Source organism: Lontra canadensis, unplaced genomic scaffold, assembly GCF_010015895.1.
Source record: "Lontra canadensis isolate GAN:19392208 unplaced genomic scaffold, GSC_riverotter_1.0 scaffold20, whole genome shotgun sequence".
In the NCBI taxonomy this organism is placed as follows: domain Eukaryota; kingdom Metazoa; phylum Chordata; class Mammalia; order Carnivora; family Mustelidae; genus Lontra; species Lontra canadensis.
Window position 1 is genome coordinate 5,210,617 of NW_022631014.1, and position 23,812 is coordinate 5,234,428.

Genomic DNA, 23,812 nt, shown 5'->3' on the forward strand with positions numbered 1-23,812 from the left:
TCAAGAAGTTTCTGGAGAAGGAAATACAAACTTGAGAGTAGTCCTGAAATACAATAACCAGTACATTAAGAAATGTATATAGTTGATTGTGAATTAATTTTCTCACAGACCTTCTACCACTTTTCAGTTAGAGGCAAGATAATCAAATTCAATCATGAACTGCTTAGCAATTACTTTCATTTTTTAAAGAAATTTTATGTTTAATATGCTGGGTTCAAGGAGACACTGGGACATACTGTTTGAAAAGTCTAGTAGAAGCCTGGAAGTACAGGGTTCTATTTTCATAGTACTTTACATTTTTGCGTAGCACTGCATCAGTCAGGATATGCTGGTTACACTGCGGTAACAAAGTCCTAAAACCTTAGTGACTTAAGAAAACAAAGACTTGCTTCTTGCTCATACAACGTGTTCATCTGAGATCAGCAGGGTCTTCACTGCAAATTATCCTCAGTCGGGGTCACAAGCTTTCGAAGTCTCTACCATCTGAAACACTGCCGGTCTCTGTGACTGAAGAAAGGAGCCTAACAAACCACACACCAGCTTTTTAAAGACTTTGGCCAAAAAGTAACAACTCACTTCCAGTCACATTTTCTTGGCCAAAGCAAATGATATGTCAGAACTTTACTTCAAGGAAGTAGAGTACTGCAATCCTTCCAAGTGACTGATTTGTAAACAGATCTAATCACTACAGGCATTTTATATGTTCTATTTTAAATTGATTATTTCTCCTTTCCCAGTTAACTTTAAGTTCATGGGGATAAAATGTTGAATCTTATCCATATTTCCAGGTTTTGAAACTTATGCTGTATTGGGCCCTCAGTAAGTATTTGTTGAAGGAATAACAAGGACTGTTGGCAGAGTCAAACATTTCAGCATGTTCAGGACTAAGTAATACTGAGAAGAGACCTTTGGATTTGACATAAAGTTCATGTGTAACCCTTGAAAAGTGTCTCAGAAGTAAGACAAATTGAAGTGAAGAAATGAAAGAAAAGAATGGAGATTGCCCTTTCCAAAAGTTTGACAATGATTACAAGGAGAGAATTAGGGCAGCAACTTGAAGGAAGTTTTTCTATATAGAAAGGAAAGTACAACAGATCTGGAGGGAGAGTGGGTGAAAAGAGAGAGTGAAGTTTTAAGAGAGAAGATGAGTAATTGATAAAATGCCTAAGAGGTACCAGGAAGGAGTGGGATCATAAAATGGGTAAGCAGGCATTGGGACAGCAATCCTTTTGAGATAGAGGTATATGTGAATCAGGATGGTTATAAAGTTGTGCCTGGTAATGAGCAAAGGAAAATTTGAAGGCGTCCCTGTCTAATGATCTTTACTTCATCTGAGAAACAGAAACCAGGTAAGATTCTGAATTTAAGAGGAGGCATTGGACCAAGGATTTGAAATGCAGTACAAAAGGTAGAATGGCAATTATAAGAAGGCACACACTGAGCATTAGAAGAATGAATGGCATTTTAATGGATGTCCACTTGGAACTGAAATTTTAAATGGCAAAAGCAAATACTCACCTCCAAAGTTACAAAAACCATCTATGTGATTTAGTGACCCAGTATCATAATCCTCCAAACCATCCCATTACACACCCAGGCTCAGAACCCAGGAAATGGAAACAGATGACCCCTTTCTGACATCTAACAAAAAAGTGTGAGGCTTTCACTCCCTGTACAAAAAGGAAGGAAGGAATGAACCTGAAAACATGTTTGTCAATTTTGACTTAATTTCTAAGAATGAAATAAAAATATAATTGCAGAATGTTTCTCTTAGTATGACCATTTTAAATCTACCATCATTGGGTAATGCTAGGAGGAGGCTGGAATTGATTCAACTAACTTAAAATATTATGCAACTTCCAAGAGATTTTTCTGTCTTGCAAAATCTAATCCCTCCTTAAAAATGAGCTGGTATTAGCCTTTTACAAGAAAAAAAATAGATAGCTTTTGCATTGTGCTCAGAAGTAAAGCAAAAACTTCTTTGAATATATGTAGATGCTCTCCTACTTTGGGCACATTGATGAAATTTAGTACTGGTCACAGTAACAGTGAGAACTGAAAATATACATATAATGATACTAACTATAGGAACTTTTTTAGGTTCTTCATGATTATTAACATAAAATAGTAACAAGGTAATTCCTGTCATTGTAAGTCAATATTGGTACCTGATATTTAATCTACAAAAATAGTTAAACTCTGAGAAAACAATGTTGGTATTGAAAGAAAAAGTTAAGTCAAGAAGAAATGGAGGGGCGCCTGAGTGGCTAAGTCAGTTAAGTGTCTGCCTTCAGCTCAGGTCATGATCCCAGAGCTCTGGGATCAAGCCCCACATTGGGCTTGCTGCTCAGTGGGGAGCCTGCTTCTCCCTTTCCACTCCCCCTGCTTATGTTCTGTCTCTCTCTCACTCTCTCTGTCAAATAAATAAGTAAAATCTTTAAAAAAAGAAGAAGAAGAAGAAGAAGAAGAAGAAGAAGAAGAAGAAGAAGAAGAAGAAGAAGAAAAGAAGGAGAGGAAGAAGGAGGAGGAAGAAGGAGGAGGAGGAGGAGAAGGAGGAGGAGGAGAAGGGGAAGGGGAAGGGGAAGGGGAAGGAGAAGGAGAAGGAGAAGAAGAAGAAGAAGAAGAAGTAGTGGAGATGAATTCAGGGCCAAAATTATGAACTCATCTTGAGAAGACAATGAGAATACCAGTAGAAATGACAGGAAATGATGCCCTATAGAGATAGTAAATCTCTCACTGTATAAAAACTAGTTATAAATCATATGTAAACAAATGAATGTATGATACCATTTCTATTCCTTGGCCATATGATTTTTTTTATGTAGGTTGTAAAAGAGAATGAGATATATATAGTAAAGGCAGCATAATGTTCAATGAAAAGATATTTTTAACAGAGAGTTAAGTTCTCAAAACTGTTCATGGGATCACTTTCTTACTTGAATGGAAGGTAAAAGAAGAGCTACAAACAGCATGACACATGAAGTTAGGATTATCCTGTTAAAATCACAGCCACTTGACTAGCTTTAACAATCATCCTCTTTGGGGACATTTCCAATGTTATCTTGGAAAGTGTTCACAGTTCAACTCCGACAACTTGTTTCATTTTCTGAAAAATTTCAGGAACTAATAAAGTAAGACCTAAATAAACCTTTACTAGACTATTGGAAGAGCATGATCTATTTCTTTGAAACATATGTCTGGTAATTTTCTTTTAGAGCAAACGACTTTTATGATTTTCCACAAAATATGCCAAACCATCCTCAAACTAACCTCCCAGTGACGTCCAAACTATTTTAGTATGTGGACACATGTTATAGTCCCATACACATATAGCCATATTCATGGAATCAGCACCATGATTCTAGTTCCAGACACAATAAGTACTGTGCAGTTTTCGGGACTATCTTAAAGGACACACTTTACTGTATTCTCTACACACATTATGACAACCAAATTTCAATAATTTATTACCATCATTTTTACTAGATTCTACTCATGCTTCAGTAAGAGCCGACTTCCAAGATCCAATGTTGTTTTTTTAATAACAAAGCAATGATATGAAGTCTTAAAAATTATTTCAAAATGAACAAATACCAATGCCCTTGTATGCCCTGTTCACTGGAGGGAGCATGAGAGGTACATTGTGTCGGCATATGTTGTCTCACTGTGTGTCCCTCTGTTCAGCTCATACGTTCAGTGTTAGAAAAAAAGAAATAACACTTTGACTTTAATGTTTTGACTCTCCTTTAGTCAGAATTCATGAAATAGAAATGAATAACTGTGTATTCCTATGAGACTCTGATAATCAGGGTGATCACTCAGTTGGCACATTTCTGTTTCCATCAGGTTATAAAAATTGAGAGCCTTCTAATATTATTTGATTATGCTGCCCCTCTAGAGATCACTAGCTATTATTACCTTAAACCTTTTATTATTCTGAAACACACAATGTCAGTTATTAAAATATTGCATTTTATTTATAAAGATTTAAAAAAAAAACACTGCAGTCTTTTACTGTTCAAAACAAAACTCGTTGACATTGCATCACAAACACATTTGGGAAAGTAGTTAAGTTGCCAGGTTTCAAATTATCAAAGGGATGGAGTAAAAACAATTTCATTGAATAACACAGAATTTCCAAACTCAGCTAATGGACAAGATGATTCATTGTTCTGATGTGGCAAGACAAAACGGAAAGCCAACAACTGGGAAAGCACAAAAATGCAGAGACTGGAAACTTTCAAACCTGGGCATGGAAAGCAAGCAATTTGCTATAATATAATCCTAATGTAATAGGCAGCATTAATTTATAGGAAGATGCCTTTTGGAGTACCAAATTAGCCTAATCAATTTAGAAACTTATTAATGGTCCTGACAATTTTCCTTAAGGACCACATCAAGGTACATAACATAACTGTTAAAGTCACTTTAACATTTGCATAAAATTAGTTTATCTTCACATCATATCTGAGTATGGTTATAAAACCTATCTTGGAATACATTTCGGAGCAATTTTCAAATTAAAGTTTCATTAGTACTCCCTTAATACTGTCATTTATTGATTGTTCTCATCTCCATTCCAGTCATATACTATCACTGTCCCCCGTAATTCATTCCAGCGTATGATAGACTTAACAGAAGCTATTTCACTGCATATGTGAAAAGAAAAGGAAACTATTCAGGGTAGCAGAGAGAACATCAGGCTTTGAGTCAGACATAGTGAGTTCACGATCCAGCTTTGCTACCTCCAAGTTACTTGGCCTTGCAGAATCACTTGACCTTTTGTTTCCTTATCTTAAAAAAAAGTAAATGTGGCTAATGGTAACACCTACCCCCCCCTTATTTGTGGGAAGAAACAAATGAGAAAATACAGGTGTCATTTCTATATTCGGTGAAACTATTTCAATATTAGATTTTAGTATGTGCATTAAGAGGAAAAGAAGTCTTGCTCTAAATGAATATAGAAACGTGAATCCCGTTATTCACATTCACATAATGGCAACCTCTTCTACCCTGAATAGTATTTAGTTTTCTCAAACTTTTTTATGCATGCTAAAACATCCTAATTAGGTAAACTTTTACTTTGTTAAAGGCAATCTCTTAAGGAAGAGATTCTTTTAGGGCACCTGGGTGGCTCAGTGGGTTAAAGCATCTGCCTTCGGCTCAGGTCCTGATCCCAGGGTCCTGGGATCGAGCCCTGCATCGGGCTCTCTTCTCTGCGGGGAGCCTGCTTCCTCCTCTCTCTTTGCCTGCCTCTCTGCCTACTTGTGATCTCTGTCAAATAAATAAATAAAATCTTAAAAAAAAAAAAAAGGAAGAGATTCTTTCTTCTAACTTCCTCAGAGTTCTGAATGGTTCTTCTTCAACTTTTGAAAATTTAAATTAAGAAATCATGCTCTAATTTATGATCCAAAAAGAGAAAATATTTTTTAAAGTTTTGGTGTCATCTCTTCAGGTTAACTTGTTATGGTTTTTTATTTATAAAGAGTCAAAGAAGTATGCATTGGCATCAGACATAATTTAGGATTAATAAATAATTAAGAGTTATGCCACTAATTAATAAGAAATTTTTACAGAGTGCTCAACAAAATCCATAAGAACTGAAAAATGTATTTTGTAAGCAATTTCCTAAAGTGAAACTCTTCTTTATGAGGTGCTAAAAAACATTATTCAACCTAATAAAGCCATTAATTAGCCAGTAACTGAGCTGTATCTACTTAACTCTGGAGAGAGCAAATGACACACTATATCAAAATCTGATTGATTATTATGCTGTTTTTGAGGCAATTTTTGGAGTATTGTTGGACTTTGGTAATTATTTAGCTCAATTTTGCACAGAGTCTAAGTCCACCAGAGTGGAATTTAATTACTCATTCAACAATGTTTAGGGATACCTACTTTGTTCAAGGCACTGTCAAGCATTACAAGAGGTAGAAAGATTAATACAACATGGTCCCTGTCATGATGGAATTATTCCCTATGGGACTGTAGCTATCATTAGCTAGATTATTGATGCTTAGGGAGGCCTGGGAAGAACTGTGATGAATTGTCAAGGTAAATCCAAATCAGTTCACTGTACAGTTCACTGTATCCTACTTATTAATCTAGGCAAACATGGACTTGCTAGGAGCTCACACCGTCTCATTCCCAAAGGTATCCATTTTCTCAGGCTCCCCAAAGAATCTTGCTGACTCCAATTTATAACTCATAAAAAATAGTACCAGCACTAGGAATTTGTCTAAGAAAGTGGGCTCAAGCTCACTGCCATGGAACAATGGCTTAAAGTGTCACAAAGGGAACAAAATTTATAAAGCATTGAGCATTGTCTAAGGGATACATGGCTTTCCCATTCCTCTAGAAACTCTGAAATGCTTAAAGTTAAGCCAAACCAGAGGTAAGCCAAAGTTAAGCAGCCAGTAACTAAACTGCTCTGTACTTTGTCAGAAAGATCCTATGAAAGTCTCTGCCGCATTAACAACAGAGATGCTGCTCACTGCACCATTCAATTCCCCTTTCATGAAAAAAATTCCCTCCAGTCTCAGTCCTAGGAATGATCTTTTTCTCCTAGACAACAGAGTTCTGATGGTATCTGTGTCAATGGATCTGATTGTTGTTTAAAAACTTAAGGCCAAATTTATAGACCACGTCCTCCAAATGGATAAACTCTTAGAATATAAATAGCTTGAACATTTCCCCCCACTCCTAAGGAAGTTTTTCTTCATCATGTGCTTCTGAATGACAAATTGATTTTTTTTTAAAGATTTTATTTATTTATTTGACAAAGAGAGAGACAGCAAGAGAGAGACAGAGCACACAAGCAGGGGGAGTGGCAGAGGGAGAAGCAGGTTTCCCGCCAAGCAGGCAGTGTGATGTGGGGCTCAATCCCAGAACACTGGGATCATGACCTGAGCCAAAGGCAGCTGCTTAACAACTGAGCCACCCAGGCACCCCAACAAATTGATTTTTAACCTTCTTAAGTATAATTCAAATACAGGGAAGTACAAAAATTATATGTACAATTTGATGAATTTTACAAGTGAATTAGTTCACTAATCAACACTCAAATCAGGACACAGAACATTTTCAGCACCTTGCCCCTTCCACCCTGATAACTCTGATGTATTCATAAGTTAGCTTAATTTTGAACTTTGTGTGAATAGAACCAGGCTTTTTAGATTTTCTGGGTTTCATCAGTCAACATTACATTTGTGAGCTAATTCGTATGTTAGTCTGCAACTATAGTCAATTCCTTCTCATTCTAGTCCCTTGTTTTGTACATTTAATTTAGCAATATTTTACATTGTTTTTAAAACATCTCAAACTCATTACCAGGAGGTAAAGAAGGGACATTGTTTTCTTAGATATGATACCAGAAGCCCAGGAAACAAAGAAATAAATGAACAAATTGGACTGAAAAATTTTTAACTTGCACATCAAAAAACACTACCAATGGAGTAAAAAGGCAACCCACAGAATGGGAAAAACTTGCAAATCATATTCCAAACAATATATAGAGAGAGCTTCTTCTTTTTTAAGATTTATTTGAGAGGAAGAACACAAACAGGAGGGGCAGAGAGAGGCAGAGAGAGAACCTCAAGCAAACACTACACTACTCAAGCATTGAGCCCGAGGTGGGGCTCAACCTCACAACCCTGAAATCATGCCTGAGCCAAAACCAAGAGCCGTGTGCTTAACCATCTGTGCCACCCAGGCATCCCTACATAGAGAACTTTTCAAACCCAACAAGAACCACAAAACAAGCAATCTACTTCAAAAATGGGCAAAGGACTTCGACATTTTTCCAAAGAAGACATACAAATGGTCAATAGACAAACAACACAAAAAGATATTCAATACATTAATCATTAGGAAAATGCAAAGGAAAACATAGCACCTCGTGTCTACTACAATCATTGCCATTAAAACAACAGACAGAAAAAAAGAAAGAAAGGAAGGAAGGAAGGAAGGAAGGAAGGAAGGAAGGAAGGAAGGAAAGAAGGAAGGGGGGAAGGAAGGAAGGAAGGAGAGAAGGAAGGGGGGAAGGAAGGAAAAAAGGAAGGAATACAGAAAATGAGTTTTGGCAAGGATCAGCGAAACTGGAATCTTTGTGCACTGGGAATGAAAAATGGTATAGCCATTAGGGAAAACATTATGGCAGTTCCTCAAAAAAATTAAAAATAGAATTACTATATGATCCAGGAATTCTACTTCTGGGTATCTTTTTAATGATAGAAGGCAAACTGGAAGAGATGTTTGTACATCCATGTTCATAGCAGCATTCCTCACAACAAGTATAATGTGAAGCAACCCAAGTGCCCATTGATAGATGAGGGATAAACAAAGTATAAGATATACATTTGATGATAGGAAGGAAATATTCTAAAATATGCTACTACCTGGATGAACGTTGAGGTTGTTATGCTAAGTGGAATAAGCCAGTCACAAAAAGCCAAATACTAAATGATTCTACTTGTATGAGGTACTCACAGTAGTCCAAATCTTACAGACAGAAAGTAGAATGATGGTGGCCAGGGAATGGGAGGAAGAGGCATGTGGAGTTATTGTTTAAAGGGGATAGAGTTTGGGGCACCTGGGCAGCTCAGTCGTTAAGCATCTGCCTTTGGCTCAGGCCATGATCCCAGGGTCTGGGATCAAGCCCCTAGTGGGGCACCCTGCTCAGCATGGAGTCTGCTTCTCCCTCTGCCTATTGCTCCTCCTGCTCCTGAGCTCTCTCTCTGTCAAATAAATAAAATCTTAAAAAAAATAAAGATAAAGAGTAAGTAATTAAATAGTATCAATTCACCAAAGCCAGAAAATCAATGAATACCTTTTAGGAAAAAAATGTAAAATATAATAATTCCAAAAGAAAAGCTCCTAACTTTTCAGCTAAACCCAAGTCCAATTAACCATAATATCCTATTAGTTGATATTTCTAGTTAATTATGTGGTTGACAAAATTATGTTTTTATTGCTAAAAATGTATTTTAATTTCTTTTGTTAAATTTATTCCTGATTTTTCATTTTATTTAATGGCATATATAGTACTACAACCAGAAGGAACTGAGTTCAAAAATTGTCCTATCCTAGCTATGCATATGTGTATTTCTTAGCCTAGTTCCTTATCTCTAGTGTGAGTTTAATAGCAATTCTTTGTTCCTAAAATTTTGAGATTAAACATAAAGAGCCACTTGTACTTCCTAAAAGTACTAGTTAAAAGGTAGTAGTTGTCTAGCCATTTTTTTTAATACACTGAATGCTCCATGAGTCCAGGGCCTTGCTTTTCTGGTCAGCATTGATATCCTTAGCACCAGTATTCTAGCACATAGTAACCACTCATCAAATATTTACTGACTGCATTATGTTAAAGTGAACAGAAAATAATTAATGGCCATGAAGTCTTTGATCTAAAAATCTGGTCAAAATTTTGAACATAAATTAAGGTAATATGCTTCAAAAATACATGATCCTTTATACATTTTCCATAATTTAGTTATGTTGGTTCTGCCATCTCTTCATACATCTAACACAGTATAAGAATATGAGGATGAGATTATAGTAGGCAAAATAATGTACACCCTACCCTCCCACTCCCCACTCTAGCTGCTCAGATCCTAACCCCTAGAACCTACGTCACCTTATTTGGGAAAATAATCATTGCAGATGTGATTAAGCTAAGGATCTTAATATAAGAAATTATATTGAATTATCAGGATAGGCCCAAATGCAATCACAAATGTCCTTATAAGAGAAAAGCAGAGGGAAATTAGTCTCACAGGGAGAAGGCAATGGGAAAACAAAGACAGAGATCAGTGTGATGTGACCACAAACCAGGGAACGCCAACAGCCACCAGAAGCTGCAAGAGGCAAGGTACAGACTCTCCCCTAGAGCCTCTGAATGCGCACACCTTTGCTGATACCTTGATTTCAGCCTGGTGATACGGATACCAGATTTCTGACCTCCAGAATTGTGAGAGAATACATCTCTGTGTCTTAAGCTGCCAGGTTTATGGCAATCTGGTGCAGTAACTACAGAAAACTAATGTATGACAATGATAGCTAATAACTATGGCATATTCACTTTGTACTACACACTATTTGAAGCAACTTTTTTTTTTTTTAAAGATTATTTATTTCATAAGTAGGCAGAGAGGCAGGGAGAGAGAGAAGAGGAAGCAGGCTCCCTGCCGAGCAGAAAGCCCAATGCGGGGCTCAATCCCAGGACCCCGGGATCATGACCTGAGTCGAATGCAGAGGCCACAACCCACTGAGCCACCCAAGCGTCCCTATTTGAAGCACTTTACACGTGTCATCTTAAGTCTTCAGTCAACCTATGAGATAGGCCACTCAGTGTCACTATTTTATAGATAAGGACAAGAAATGTATGATAAGTTGACTAAACTCACAGCTTGTAAGGAACAGAGTGAGGATTCAAATACAGGTATTCTAGTTCTTGAGTTCACATTCTTAAATGTTGTATCATGTTAAATGACTGTTTCATCTCTCTAACTTTAATGCCAAATTGTACTATGAATGTAAAATTTGTGACTACCTAAAAACTCAACCCAGTACCTGAAATCTTTTTTCTTTAAATTCTAGGTGTTCTGGGTAGATTTGATACATTGAGACCAGCTCATAAAAGTTGTTCTTAAACAAAATAGTTTTAAAATCTGGATTATTCAGGATGCCTTCTGGAGTTTCAAATGTATTCCTCTGTCTAGGTAAGATAAAAATAAGATAGAAACATTTTATTGATTTTTCTTTCATTTTAGTCCGAGTAGATGAGAGATTGTTAAAGGAGAGAGAAATTTCTAATAATTTTTAATAATAAATTATAAAAACAACAGTGATTAACTCTTTTTTTTTTTTAAAGATTTTATTTATTTATTTGACAGACAGAGATCACAAGTAGGCAGAGAGGCAGGCAGAGAGGCAGGCAGAGAGAGAGAGGAGGAAGCAGGCTCCCTGCTGAGCAGAGAGCCCAATGAGGGGCTTGATCCCAGGATCCTGAGATCATGACCTGAGCCGAAGGCAGAGGCTTTAACCCACTGAGCCACCCAGGCTACCCAACAGTTATTAACTCTTTAGATAAAAAAGGACACATTACACGATGACAAAAAAAAAACCCAAAAACTAAACAAGGAACGTATGACCCCATGTTATGAGAAACCCTTAGTTAAATCCTCAAATGGATCTTCCTAATATTGCACTATATTAGTATTTGTTCTTCTCATGGTGACAGACAGGTCTAATGGGTAATGAAGATATGCCAAGATTAGTACTGTTTGACAGAATATGGGCCTCATAACTGCATGGATGTAAAGAAAGAACTCTCCGTTACTGTAAACCTCTCACTTAAAAGACCAGATTAGTAATGTTGCATGTCTGCATGCTTTGGTTACATGTAATTCCTTTATCAGGGAGAACTGCCCCTTTTTGTTTCAAATAAGTCAAAAGATGAAACAAACATACAGTTGGATGACACTACAGACAAAGTAATAAAGTCATTAAATGGTCTAAAGTTCCCTATTGTCACTCTAGACTGTTGTTCTAGTATCTCTACCAGTTTATCAGTAGGTTAAGGAATAAGATACTCTTTGAATCCCATCCTCAATCTGGGTATAGAAGTGGTACAGAAGTATCTGGGTATGACTACAATCACACTTAAAATGGGATAAAGAGTTCATGAAGAAATTTGATTCATCTCTGCCTCTCAATATCCTTAAAGTTCTGTCATTGAACTTTTATTTATTTATTTATTTTAAGAAAAGCCTGGGTCAATCCAGAAAGAGGAGTTACTGCTAATTTTAGCAGGCCCTAGAACATATAAATTAACACATTTTTAAGGTACTGGAATTTTTTAAATGAACTCAAACATGTTATTCACTTGTTCAAAAGCTTAATTACCCTAATGAATTTCAAGCACATAACTCCATTTGAGCTGATCTAGGTTTCCAAAGAGGTAACTAAAGTGGTTGCTCGATGTTCAACCCACAGACTTTATCTTATTCAGACTCTCTCTTTAGAACACTTGTCAAAAAAACAAGGAGTCTCACTTACCTTAAGTTCTAAGCTCTTGAAACATTCAAAATTAAAAACTGTTCCCCAATATTAGTTTCTTCAGTTTGTGATATCAATGTGACTCAGATGCTTATCGAGTTTAAATCATTTACCAGAAACCCAGTTGTTCAAATCATCAAATAATATAAAATAAACTAATATAACTATTGTGCAAATATGAAACTTGAAAAAAATTTGTAAAACACAGAACATATGTTCATGTGATTATAAGGTTAACCCACTTACAAGATACTCCTCATAAAGTATTTTGCAATTGTTGAATTGCATATTCATTGCATGAATTTATATGAATTCATATTCAAAATTAGTCTCAATACTTCATAACTAAGGTTAAACATGTTAACCACTATAACAACCTCATTACCTACTTCCAAAAAATAAAACCTCTAAGCAAGTTATTACTACACTATTTTTATATTCCTGCTAAAACCCATATATATTCAGAAATGTATTGTTTATAGTAGGCAAAATATGATTTTTTAAGACTTCGAGTACATCAAGAGAAAAGACACAAATATATATTTCATGCAATGCTAAGTTACTACCAGAAAACACAATTTAACCCTAAAACAAAAGAAATCATGGGAATAACCACTAGTTTACTAGAATAGAGAAATGCAGTTTTATATGAAAACAATAAGATACTATGTAAGTGCAATGAAACATAGTAAAACAGCCTAACTTCTCAAAGATTCTCTATTTTCCAAAGCTGTTCCCACATCTGGGATGTGAATATCATTAGTATCCCAATGGATTTATATACTTTTATCTGATAATTCTATTCATGTGCAGGCAAATCAGATCTATGACTTAACATATACCACTATTCTCCAGATAAGCATAATTACAGCTTGTGAAAAAATACAACACATGCATCTTATTTGTTGTTCTTGCTCACAGTTTTAAAACCTCAAAATCTTTAGACAAGCACAAACATAAATTATTTGAAGAACGCATCACTAATAAATTTATAAAGTTGGAGATTATAAGAAAATAGTGGAAGACATGTACCTAACTACCTGCATAAACTTTGCAGGAAGAAATGAAACATCTTAATTAAATTTCAGATAAAATAAGCCCTCAGTTGGATGTGAATCTTTTAGCCAAAGTTGTTATCATAGATGAGACAATATGTTTTGTTGAATTGCAAACATTTTTCATTACTGAACTTTTGATGCACCTAGTAAATAGCAAATCACAGCAGGGGGTGTAATTGTTTTGAAAATATTGTTGAAAATAGGAAATTTTCAAAGAAGCTGCTAGTATCTCTTAATAGAAATTCAACATTTTGTTAGGATTTGAGCATTAATTATAAGCTGGCTGAAATGTAAGAGTGTCCAGGTAGACCTCAGAATAACTCTAGAGAGTCATACAAATGTGATGTTAGCACCAGGTATGTTTGATGTTATAAATCCCACATTGTTAAGAGAAAGGCTAGACTATACTACTACTGATTTACAATAAAGGGACTCAAAGAAGGAGCACTGTCAAGGGGAACACCAAGACCTCGGCATTTAGCTCTCTCTAGAGATGGCAGCCCCAACTACATAAATGCCACTCAATTTTCATTTGAAGTCTAAATTTGACACTTCTATTAAATTAAAGATTTTAAATAGTTGTGAATTAATAAATCTATGATGTGGTCATCACCTTACTTATTTTTCATAGGGTTGAGAACTGAGATGGTACTCCCACTTTGTATAGTACCAGATTGTATAGTGGCTAAAGGAACCAATTTTGGAGTCCAGCAATCTTGGGTTCTAAAATATTAACTCTGGAATTTTTCCAAATTTTACATGTCTAAGGCTCCTTTTTCCTTATCCACAAAATGTAGATGTAAGGATGTTGGCTTCTTAGGGTTGTTATGTATTTACAGAAGCTGTAATGCCCTTAATACGTTGCTTAGTGTGCAGTGAATGGGGAAAAAAAATGTTAGATGTCATTACTAATGTTCTTGCTATTGTCAAATAACCCCAAACGTTCTTTAGCCACTTTGTCACAGAGCAAAAACTGTCCAAATACCCTATATTTTGTCCTAGGATCCTTTTTCTTAACACAGCGAGCTTCCAGCACTTCATTTACTGAAATCCAAGATAATACATTAACACAAGATGTTTGCCCATTCCCCAGTCTATATTTTAGCTCCATGGATAGAGAGTTCAAGTTAATTTCCGAGGAACATCTGCAAGGAAATGTGAAGAAATTGCAGCAAAATCCAGACACACTGTGCTGCATCAATCTACATAATTTGAAATGACCCATATTTGCCTTTCATGCTTACAAACCAGAGTATAGTGACTAAATTACCCAGTAGAGGGCAAGGGTGACATGAACACCCAGAGGGAGATAAGCCTTTCCAGTTAGTTCCAGGGAACATGGTGAACCAATATTGACTAGACATGAAAATCACTTTTAACAGACAGTTAACAAACAACCTCAAGAGAAGAGAGAGAAATTTCCCCCATGACATTCCAAGAAAACAACACTGGAATGTCATTAAAAAAAAAAAAAAAAAAAAGGCCCTAGTTCCAGGGTCCTTAGTTACACCTACAGAACATAAAGTAGTCTTCCAAGTCAGTTCAATGTTTCAGAATTTGGGAATGTTCAAACACCCGAAAACATCACATCCCTTGTTACTTTCGCTGCAGCTCAGGCTGAAGCCGACAAACATTATCTCCAGAAATATGTGATGCAGACAAGTCTGAATTCTAAGGGGGACACATAGGGAATTGAGCATTTCACAAGGGGCAAGACGGTATTGGGTCAGGAAGGTTTCCTCTGACCCTAATTTGCACCCACAATAAAACATCTCCCCAAATGCTGGAAGTAACAAGGTATCCTTACCCTGCTCTCCCTCACTGAAATCAGTTCCCTGGACCAGGAATGCAATCAGATCCTGGGACACTGATTTACCCTAACCTCCCAAGTCCAACCTAAATGTTAAAATTATTCCCCTGGAAGAAGGCTTCCTATAACACAACAGCCTCCCACACTGCCCGCAAATCCCGTGCATCCTAAAGATCTTGAAAAGAAGCCAAAAAAAAAAAAAAAAAAGGAAAGAAGGAAAAAAAAATAGACGAAGGAAAAAAATAAAAATAAAATACAATCACGAAGCTGGCCCGCTGTGCTTTCCTATCCCAACAACTTCGCCAGGTTTCCAAAGGAAGGAGAGCGCCCCCCCACCACACACACACACACCCAATAGGAAAAGGAGACAGGCCCATCCTCGGTGGCCCAGCCCTCGACTCCAGCCAGAGCCTGGCAGACCCAGTCACCCCCCGCCGTTGCTTTCTCTGCCCCTGGTCTCAAGCGGGAGCCCCTCAAGCTCTGCGCTGGACACTCCGCCCCCCACCCACAGCTACCTCACATCTCTGCTGGCCGCTGAGCTGAAGAGGCAGGGGGGCAGACTGGTGTTATGGGGTACAGGAGAAGGGGGACGTCCCGGGTGTGGACTCCGCAAATGCCCATTCCGTGCGCCTCACCTCTCGCGGGGGCACAAGCCCAGCACGCGCCCAGCACCCCAGCCAACTCCGCCACCCGAACCGAAACACCTCTTTTGCACTCAACTTACCGCGGCTGGGCTGAGCTTTCGTCGCCCCCAGCAGCTTTTCTCTCCTTCCTCCCGCCGAGCCCTTCATCCTCCTGCTGGCGGCCGCTCGGCGCCCTGGCCCTGGCATCTGGGGAGCAGGAGCGGCCGCCCGGGCTGACTGGCCCCGGGGGCGCACAACTGCCCGCCTGCAGCTTCGGTGGTTGATAGTCACCACGAGGCGAGGCGTGAGCGGCCGCCACAGAGAATAGTCCCCGAAGCAAACGCCACACGAGTTGTCCCTCAGGCGAGGGCTGGAGGTGGCTGTCAGCGCGCCTCTGCCTCCACCGCACCCGGTGGCGCTCCGCACGCGTCCGGAACCCCAGCCAGCCTCAGGTGCACCCAGCTGGGGAGAGGTGCAAGCTGGCGCGGAGGGAGGGGCCGGCCCGGGGGCGCCCGGGAATGGAAAGAAGACCGAGGAGAGAGAAAGAAACCAAGAGGCGAGGAACTAGCTTTAATGGAGTGAGTGGATCCCGGGTGTTAAACGGAAACGCGAGGGAGAGAAATGCATCCAGAAACTAGAGGTATTAGAAATGAGCTCCCTGAGCTGCTTTGGGAGACTCAGGAAAGGGGTTTTCCTTTTGTGCTTAGATCCTTTATCCTCCTGGGTTGCCTACAGTTCTACCTGAAAACAACCTCACCCCCACCCCTCACTCACCCCCCTCTTTTTTAAACACTGGTTACAAAGTGACCAAGTGAAGATACTACAAATTCACAGGAAAGTTCCATCTCCACAAAACCCCAGTTTTCAACCTCTTTTGAGGGACCCAAGTCCTACTGGGATTTATTTCCTTGACCAGATACCTCTGCCAGTCGCCTTTCGGTGTCTCCCTACCTCCCTCTCCCCTGCCCTCTTATCTTCCCTTCCCCCCTTCCTTCCCCCCAACTACAAACACCCTGGGGTGAAAACACACCCTCTATTGTCCTTTATTAGGAGGTGGAGGCGTGTTTCTCAAACTTTGTATCCCATACTTTGCATCTAGGGAATATGGTTAAAGTTCAGATTCTGTTCCAATAGGTCTGGAGTAGGCCCTGAGATTCTCCCCACGTCTAATGGTGTGGCAGAGGCTGCTGATCCACAGACCACGTTTTGAGCTGCAAAACACAAACAACATAAATTCGCTTTCTACTATCAGCTGAGCCACCAACTATTTGCAAGATGATCTGAAACGAGTCACTGAGACACTGTCTTGCATGGGGTTTCAGCATGCTATAGAGGCCAAATAACTTAAAAAAGTGAACGGAGTGCAAAGATATAAAATGCCCCATATATACAATGCTGTCAGTATTGTCATTAATCGTTGCTGTTGATAAAATTATTAGGAATACTAATGTTGATGAAAGTATATAAAGATAATAGTAATTTGCTGTATGTTCTCTAAAGAGCTCTAAAAAATAATCAGACCACCCCACAAACACAGGGTCATTCAGAAAGAGAACATGAGGGGCGCCTGGGTGGCTCAGTGGGTTAAGCCTCTGCCTTCGGCTCAGGTCATGATCTCAGGGTTCTGGGATCGAGCCCCACATCGGGCTCTCTGCTCAGAAGGGAGCCTGCTTCCCTACTCTCTCTGCCTGCCTCTCTGCCTACTTGTAACCTCTCTCTGTCAAATAAATAACTAAAATCTTTAAAAAAAAAGAGAGAGAACATGAAGTAACATACACTGCAGTATAGTCTACTCATCCTCTCAGCCAGTTGTTGACTTTGGCAGATATGCAGTACTGTTCAAGTATGTATTATCAAGTAGTTAAATCACTTTTCAAGCTAATAGATTAAAAAAAAAAACAAAACAGGAAGAGTAAATGCCAAGAAATAAATAAAAAGAAATATAGTAAATGTACTAAAAGATATATTGTTTCAACTTATCATGACTATGTTAGTTTGGGTTGATCCTCTCTCTCCCCATGTTTCATCTGCATTTAAACACTTATCCTATCATTTTAGGTCAGCAAGTGTTAGTCTTTACCAAAGTAAAGGCCTTTCCTGGGGTGAACAGAATCTGACACAGTCCTTGCTTTGAAAGAACAATTTTACATATAACAATAAATACGATGTTACGCAGTCCGTGGCGCCTAATAGGAGAATAGGGAACAGGGAACAGGAGAATACCAAAACACATTAGCACAGAGAGTTCAAAAGGCAGAGAGGTCTAGAGAAACTTCATAGAAGGAAAGTCATTCTAGACAAACCTTTAAATGTGATATGATTCCATCAGGCAGAAGTAAAAAGGAAGGACACTTAACGGTAAGAGTAAGACCAGAAATGTATGGCAAGTAGTGGACCCTTGGCCCAAACATACACTGCTTGGAAGACGGTGGAAGAAACAGCTTAAAAGATTAGCAGGTGCTAAGACTGCTACCCTGAGCAGTTTGTACCTCGATTTAAAAGTATTGAGCAGGGAACCACCATCATCAAAAATACAGCAAGACGGCTTGATAAAAAAAGTTAAAGGGCTGAACTAGAAGCAGAAAATAGAGTTGTAGAAAGCACTTAGGAAGTGGAAGCCACACATAAGAGATCATGAAGATACAAACAATGATACCAGTTGTGGGAAATGAAATATAAAGATATTTAAAAGGAGACATAATTAACAGTAACATGATGCAACTGTGTGGAGAAGAGAGATTTATTCAAGAGATCTCTAAGGTTTTGTGCCTGGAGTACTAGAAATAGGTGACACCATTAAGAACAGTGAGGTCAAGAAGGAAATATACAGTTGGTAGTATGTTTCTGTTTATTGGTGAAAGACTATCAGATAATCAATTCTCTTTGGACATTTTTAGTCAGAGGTGCAGGAGAGATGTTCAGGTGCAGATGATTACACAATTAGGAAAAGAAGCCTTGTATTGAGGAAATAGATTCTGAGTTAGAGCTTGTGTTTGCTTTCATTTTTTAGAGTCCTGGGCATGTATATAAATTGTTGGAGAATATAAAGTTAGTGGGGTTGAATAGAGAAAGAAAACAAGTGCTTACTTAGGAGAGAAGCTTAGAACTGTGTTGCTTCCTGTTCCTCAGTTCTACCAGCATCCATGAACCACAGATAACAGCATCCTCTGCATAAAGTAGTCTTGAGGATTGAGATAGTGTACTGTTTTCTCACTTATGTATTTTATGCACTAACCTGATACATAGTAACCTCCAAAAATGTTCACTGAATGAATTAATTTGATAGGAAGAGTAAGAGACACAAAATCACAACTGAAAAGGTGGGAAGAGATGGCTAAGTGGGCTCTGTTATTTCAATATCATGAAAACCAAGTAAGGGAAAAGTTTTGTTACAGAGACGGAACTGACAACAGATAACAAATGGGACAGAGGTATTAAAGGAGAAACACTGAAACCACTGAGGAACTTTTTAGGTTTGTTTTGGAAGAGAATCCAGTTTCACAAAGTTAATTGGTTATTTTCAGCATTACTACTGAACCAAAAAGGTATCACTATTATGTGTGGCAAAGGAATTAAAGAAGAATCTTTGGTTCTTCTTTAAAGAAATTTGACAATCAACTGAAGATGAAACAGAGAGACTGGGGGCAACCCTGATAGCAGGGTTGAGGAAGGGTGCTCCTCTGTAGAAAAAGGAAAAGTCCAAACACACCTTATTGAGGAGGTTAAGGGGTCAGTTTGTGGGAAAGGAGTTCCAGGTGAGAGAAGGGGAGAATTGATTGAGCAATATCTGAACTAGTGAACTAGTGAACCAAGAGTGTAGGTAATCAATCTTAACAGAGAAAAGGGTCACCTGTTCCTTAGAAGAAAGAACACAGGAATAGAAACAAAAAGATGTACTGAGATTCTAAAGTGAAATGACAGGATGTAAGAAAGGCTTACATTATCTTGTCCCCGGATCTCTAGGAAAACAGAGATGAGGACTTCCACTGAAGAAATAGTGTTGTGAGCTAGAAAAAAGTAGAGAATATTTGGAACAAGTTTTGACAGGGATATCGCAGTGAATCCACAATAGATGAGAAGCAAGATCACCAAGTGATCCTGAGAGGTGGGAACCTACCTCAGGGGTAAAACACAAAAGCACAAAAAAAGAGTGTGCAGTATGGCTTACCCAAGTTTAGTAATCAACAAATTAGAAACTGTAGGAGATCCAGGAAGGAGGGGTTTCATGGAGTAGAACTTGAAAGGAGGGACTCTCAACGTCTTTCGGACCTGGGGTTGGTTTGCCAAGGAATGTGTGAGATCTTACACAATTTACCTAATCTTTCTGAGTCTTAGTTTCCTCAACCGTAAAACAGGGATAAGGATAAGACTATTTCCCTTTCAGTTTTAGACCTTTATAATAAAATGAGACAATGGGGTGCCGGGGTGGCTCAGTCAGTTAAGGTCTGCCTTTGGCTCAGGTTGTGCTCCCAGGGTCCTGGGATCAGGCCCCACATTGGGGTTCCTGCTCAGCGGGAAGCCTGCTTCTCCCTCTCCCATTCCCCCTGCCTGTGTTCCCTCTCTTGCTGTGTCTCTCTCTGTCAAATAAATAAAATCTTTAAAAATAAAATAAAATGAGACAATAATAGCAAAGCAGTGGTTCTCAAACTGGAGCATTCAGCAGAATCACTTTGGGGCTTGTGAAAACAGACTGCTGAGCCTCACCCCTAGAGTTAGCATTTACTAGATCTTAGATGAGTCTCAGAAATCAGAGTTTCTAAGAAGTTTACCAGTGATACTGGTGTTTCTGGCCTAGAAACCACCCTTTGTAAACCTTGTCATAAAGCATTTAATATAACACTTGGTACATAGTAAGTACCAAATATACAGTAGTTAGTGTTTAGGGTTCGTACTCACTTCAGGTGTGATAGCCAAATGTAGCGTCCAAGATGAAAAGGCTACAAATGAAACACAAAGATGAATAATGGACAGGGATTATAGGGAAAGACTGATCAAATTCATAAAAACACAGATTGTATTTAGTATGGGAAAGATTCAAGATCAAAATCTTGGGCATCAATTTATGCTTAACCCAATGTTTTCCAAAATGATGGTTTATAATTAAACACCAAGGCCGTAACATTGAAATCAGATAATGGAGAGAGAAAACTGGATCAAGAAAGGACAGCAAAGCTGTCAATAGAGTGGGTCAACACCAGTACCGTGAGTGAAGACAGAGCCAGACTCTCGGCCTTGGAAGACCCTGAGAATCAAGAGTCAGTGATGTTACATAATTGTCATTGTCTGAGATGAAGATCTGTAAATCCCAGTCTCTCGTGGTGTAAAAATTGCTCCTCCTCCCAAAACTGAGGGACAAGCTCACCCCTGGAATGTTGAGCAACTTGGAACTCATGTGGCTTCTTAAAGAGGAAGCTTTACTACAAATCAAGACATTAATATTATAACACAATTAATAAAAAGCACATCTGGGAGGGGTTCAGAAAATGTAATCTAGGCATTTAACCTTCTAATGACTCAGCTTTACCCATGTATAGGCCTCCTTATACTGAGCACCAGGATTTTGTCAAATGCTGTTGTAGGACAGCCTTCAACCTAGTAAAATCACTCTTCCAAGATGAGAAAACATGCTCAGAGAGATAAAGTACCTTCCCTGAGATGGTACCTAATAAATTCCACTCTCTCTGATTAGAAAGCATATTTGATATCCACTCTAAAATGTCTCTAAAGGGCACCTGGGTGGCTCAGTTTGTTGAGCGACCGCCTTCGGCTCAGGTCACAACCCCGGAGTCCTGGGATCAAGTCCCGCGTGAGGCTCCTACCTCCACAGAAAGTCTGCTTCTCCCTCTGACCTTCTCCCCTCTCATGCTCTCTCTCTCTCTCTTTCTCAAATAAATAAATAAAATCTTTCAAAAATTAAAAAAAAATGTCTCTAAAAAAGCAAAATAGGGTTAATAAATGCTATCTGTCCACATTCCTTTTGTCTTAGGTTGGGTTCTTCAGGAAACCAACTTGGAGACATGGAAATCTGTGTGCAGGGAGTTTAATGGAACAACTCTTAGGGTCAATACCTATGAGAGAGAAAAGGAACCAGAACTCAGTAAGAGGGAAATTTGAACTCCAGTGCAGTCTCAGCCAAGTCCTCCACCAATTGCATAGGAATTCTGGGCTGAATGGACCCTTCAGAGTTATCCTGAATTGAGGACAGAGTGACACTTCTTTGTACTGTCACATTGATCTGTCATTCCTCATGATCAGAATTTACTTTACAAAGAAGCCTGTAGAACTAACCCACCCAAGTATCTGAATATTTCATCATTACTGCTTAATAGCAACCCAAAGAAATCTATCTTGAATGCAACAATTATTATTTTAATAAACATTATTTTTTGCAAGGTACTATGATAGGTATTGTGGGGGAACACAAATTTATTTAAGCCACATGTCTGATACCATGTAACTTAAAGTACAAAGAACTATAAAGAAATAAATTACCTACAAAATGGATGTATTAATATCTGTGTCTTAGGGTGGATCTGAGAATTTAAAAGGCTCCATAAAATAAATGCTATAAAAGTATTTTTTCCAACTACAATAAGTGGGAATGAAATGTTTTGCAAGATACAAATGACAAAGTACAAACAGTATGCAGAAAGTCCAAATTAAGAGACTATTATTTTATCTGAGAAAATTTAATGAAGAAAAATGAATTTAGTTCAGTCTTCAAGAAGGGGTTGGACTTTGAAATGCAAAAATAGTGGTGAAGATAGGAAGACATACAAGGAAGAAAAATAAAATGAACCAATGTGCAAAGCATGAAGGCACAGAAGTAGTGTCCTTTTCTAAAAGCACTAGGGACAATGAGACCCTTATTGTAGATTATGTATCATCTCCTCTTTGGCTATGAATTGTGTAGCTTTGTTAACTAGAGACATCAGTGAATTCAGTTTCTGAGGGCCAACAAGTGGACTAGTAGGTCAAGAACATAGCTGAAAGATTAAGGACACTGCTAATGACTTTTGTTGTCTAGTTAATTATTAAGACTTAATTTAGAAGAAAATAAAGAGTGAAATTATTGAGCAAATTAGAAATGTAAATAAAGAACTGCTTTATGAAAAATAACCTGTGCACAACTGAAAGAAATTGGAAGCAAGATTTTCTCTTATTCCTGCCTAATACTAGCCTCTCTTTCTAAAGACTGTTCTAAAGCAGTAGTTCTCAAAGTGTTCCTCCTACCCCAGCAACATCACCATCACCTGGGGACTTACTAGAAATGCAGATTCTTGGGATCCACCCCTGACCTACTGAACCAGAAACTCTGTAGGTCCCAGCAGTCTTTGCTTTAATAAGCCCTCCAAGTATAGATTCTGATACACACTCAAATTTGAGAATCACTGCTGTAGTGTTTCTCCAACTCAGTGTTCTCCTGGAGCAAATATCCTTCAGGAATATCCTGAAGCAATTCTCTTCTCTAACTCTCAAGAGTGTGATTGCTGTCTACTAATATCTTTTCAGACTGTCTCTGACCAAATGACTCAGCACCACAGGGGAGGAAAACTTTTCCTTTCTTCCCTTTTAGGTTCTTTGGCTAGTCTAATAATTAAATTGACACAAAACAGGTTAACAGGAGAAAAAAAAAATTTTACTGTTGTACATGCTCATAGAAATATAAAACTCAAAAGAACTGACCCAAGCAGGCAGCTTTTATACCTTTTAGACAAAGAAACATTTGTGAAGTATTCCCAAGACAGAGAAGCTTGAGCTTGATGTAGCAAATTAATGAAGCAACAAGATTTCTTAATAGAGCTTCTGGGCCCTGACTTCCCTATCTTTGGTAGTAAGGATGCCTTCTACTCTCCAGGTGCAGGGAGAACACCCTTCACATGGGGGAATTATTTTCTAATTTCAGGCAGAGGAAAGTCAGAGTGCTCCTCTTGCACTGGCTGTTTCAAGTAACTTAAATTCAAAATCATCAATATGCCAAAGTGCTATATTTTGGGGTAGGCTGCCCTGAACCCCATCAGCACTGAACTATGCTATGTTGATACATGGATTAGATTGTTTTTGTTTTTGTTTTTTTCTTCCAGAAAAACCTTAATACAAATTTCCTTCCATTTGTTTTACATGTGGAATTCCTCAGCACCAGTGTGTCTACCTATTCTACTAGAAGTGACAAACAAAAATATGCATTAAAAACCTCACAGGGTATGAGAAAAGGACCACTGATAATATATTTTTCCATTAAAATTTTGTTTTAAGAATCCTTT

The 23,812-nt window shown here is 38.3% G+C and overlaps 1 protein-coding gene across 1 annotated transcript in view; it reads right to left on the bottom strand.

Moving 5' to 3' along the window:
• The window catches only part of ZNF385D (zinc finger protein 385D), an 889,426-nt gene extending 873,330 nt beyond the window's left edge, over positions 1-16,096 (bottom strand). The window contains exon 1 of the mRNA XM_032860950.1: positions 15,650-16,096. Coding sequence (XP_032716841.1) covers positions 15,650-15,755 — 106 coding nt within the window. The 5' untranslated portion in view covers positions 15,756-16,096. The remainder of the gene's footprint in view (positions 1-15,649) is intronic.
• Positions 16,097-23,812: the final 7,716 nt, after the last annotated feature.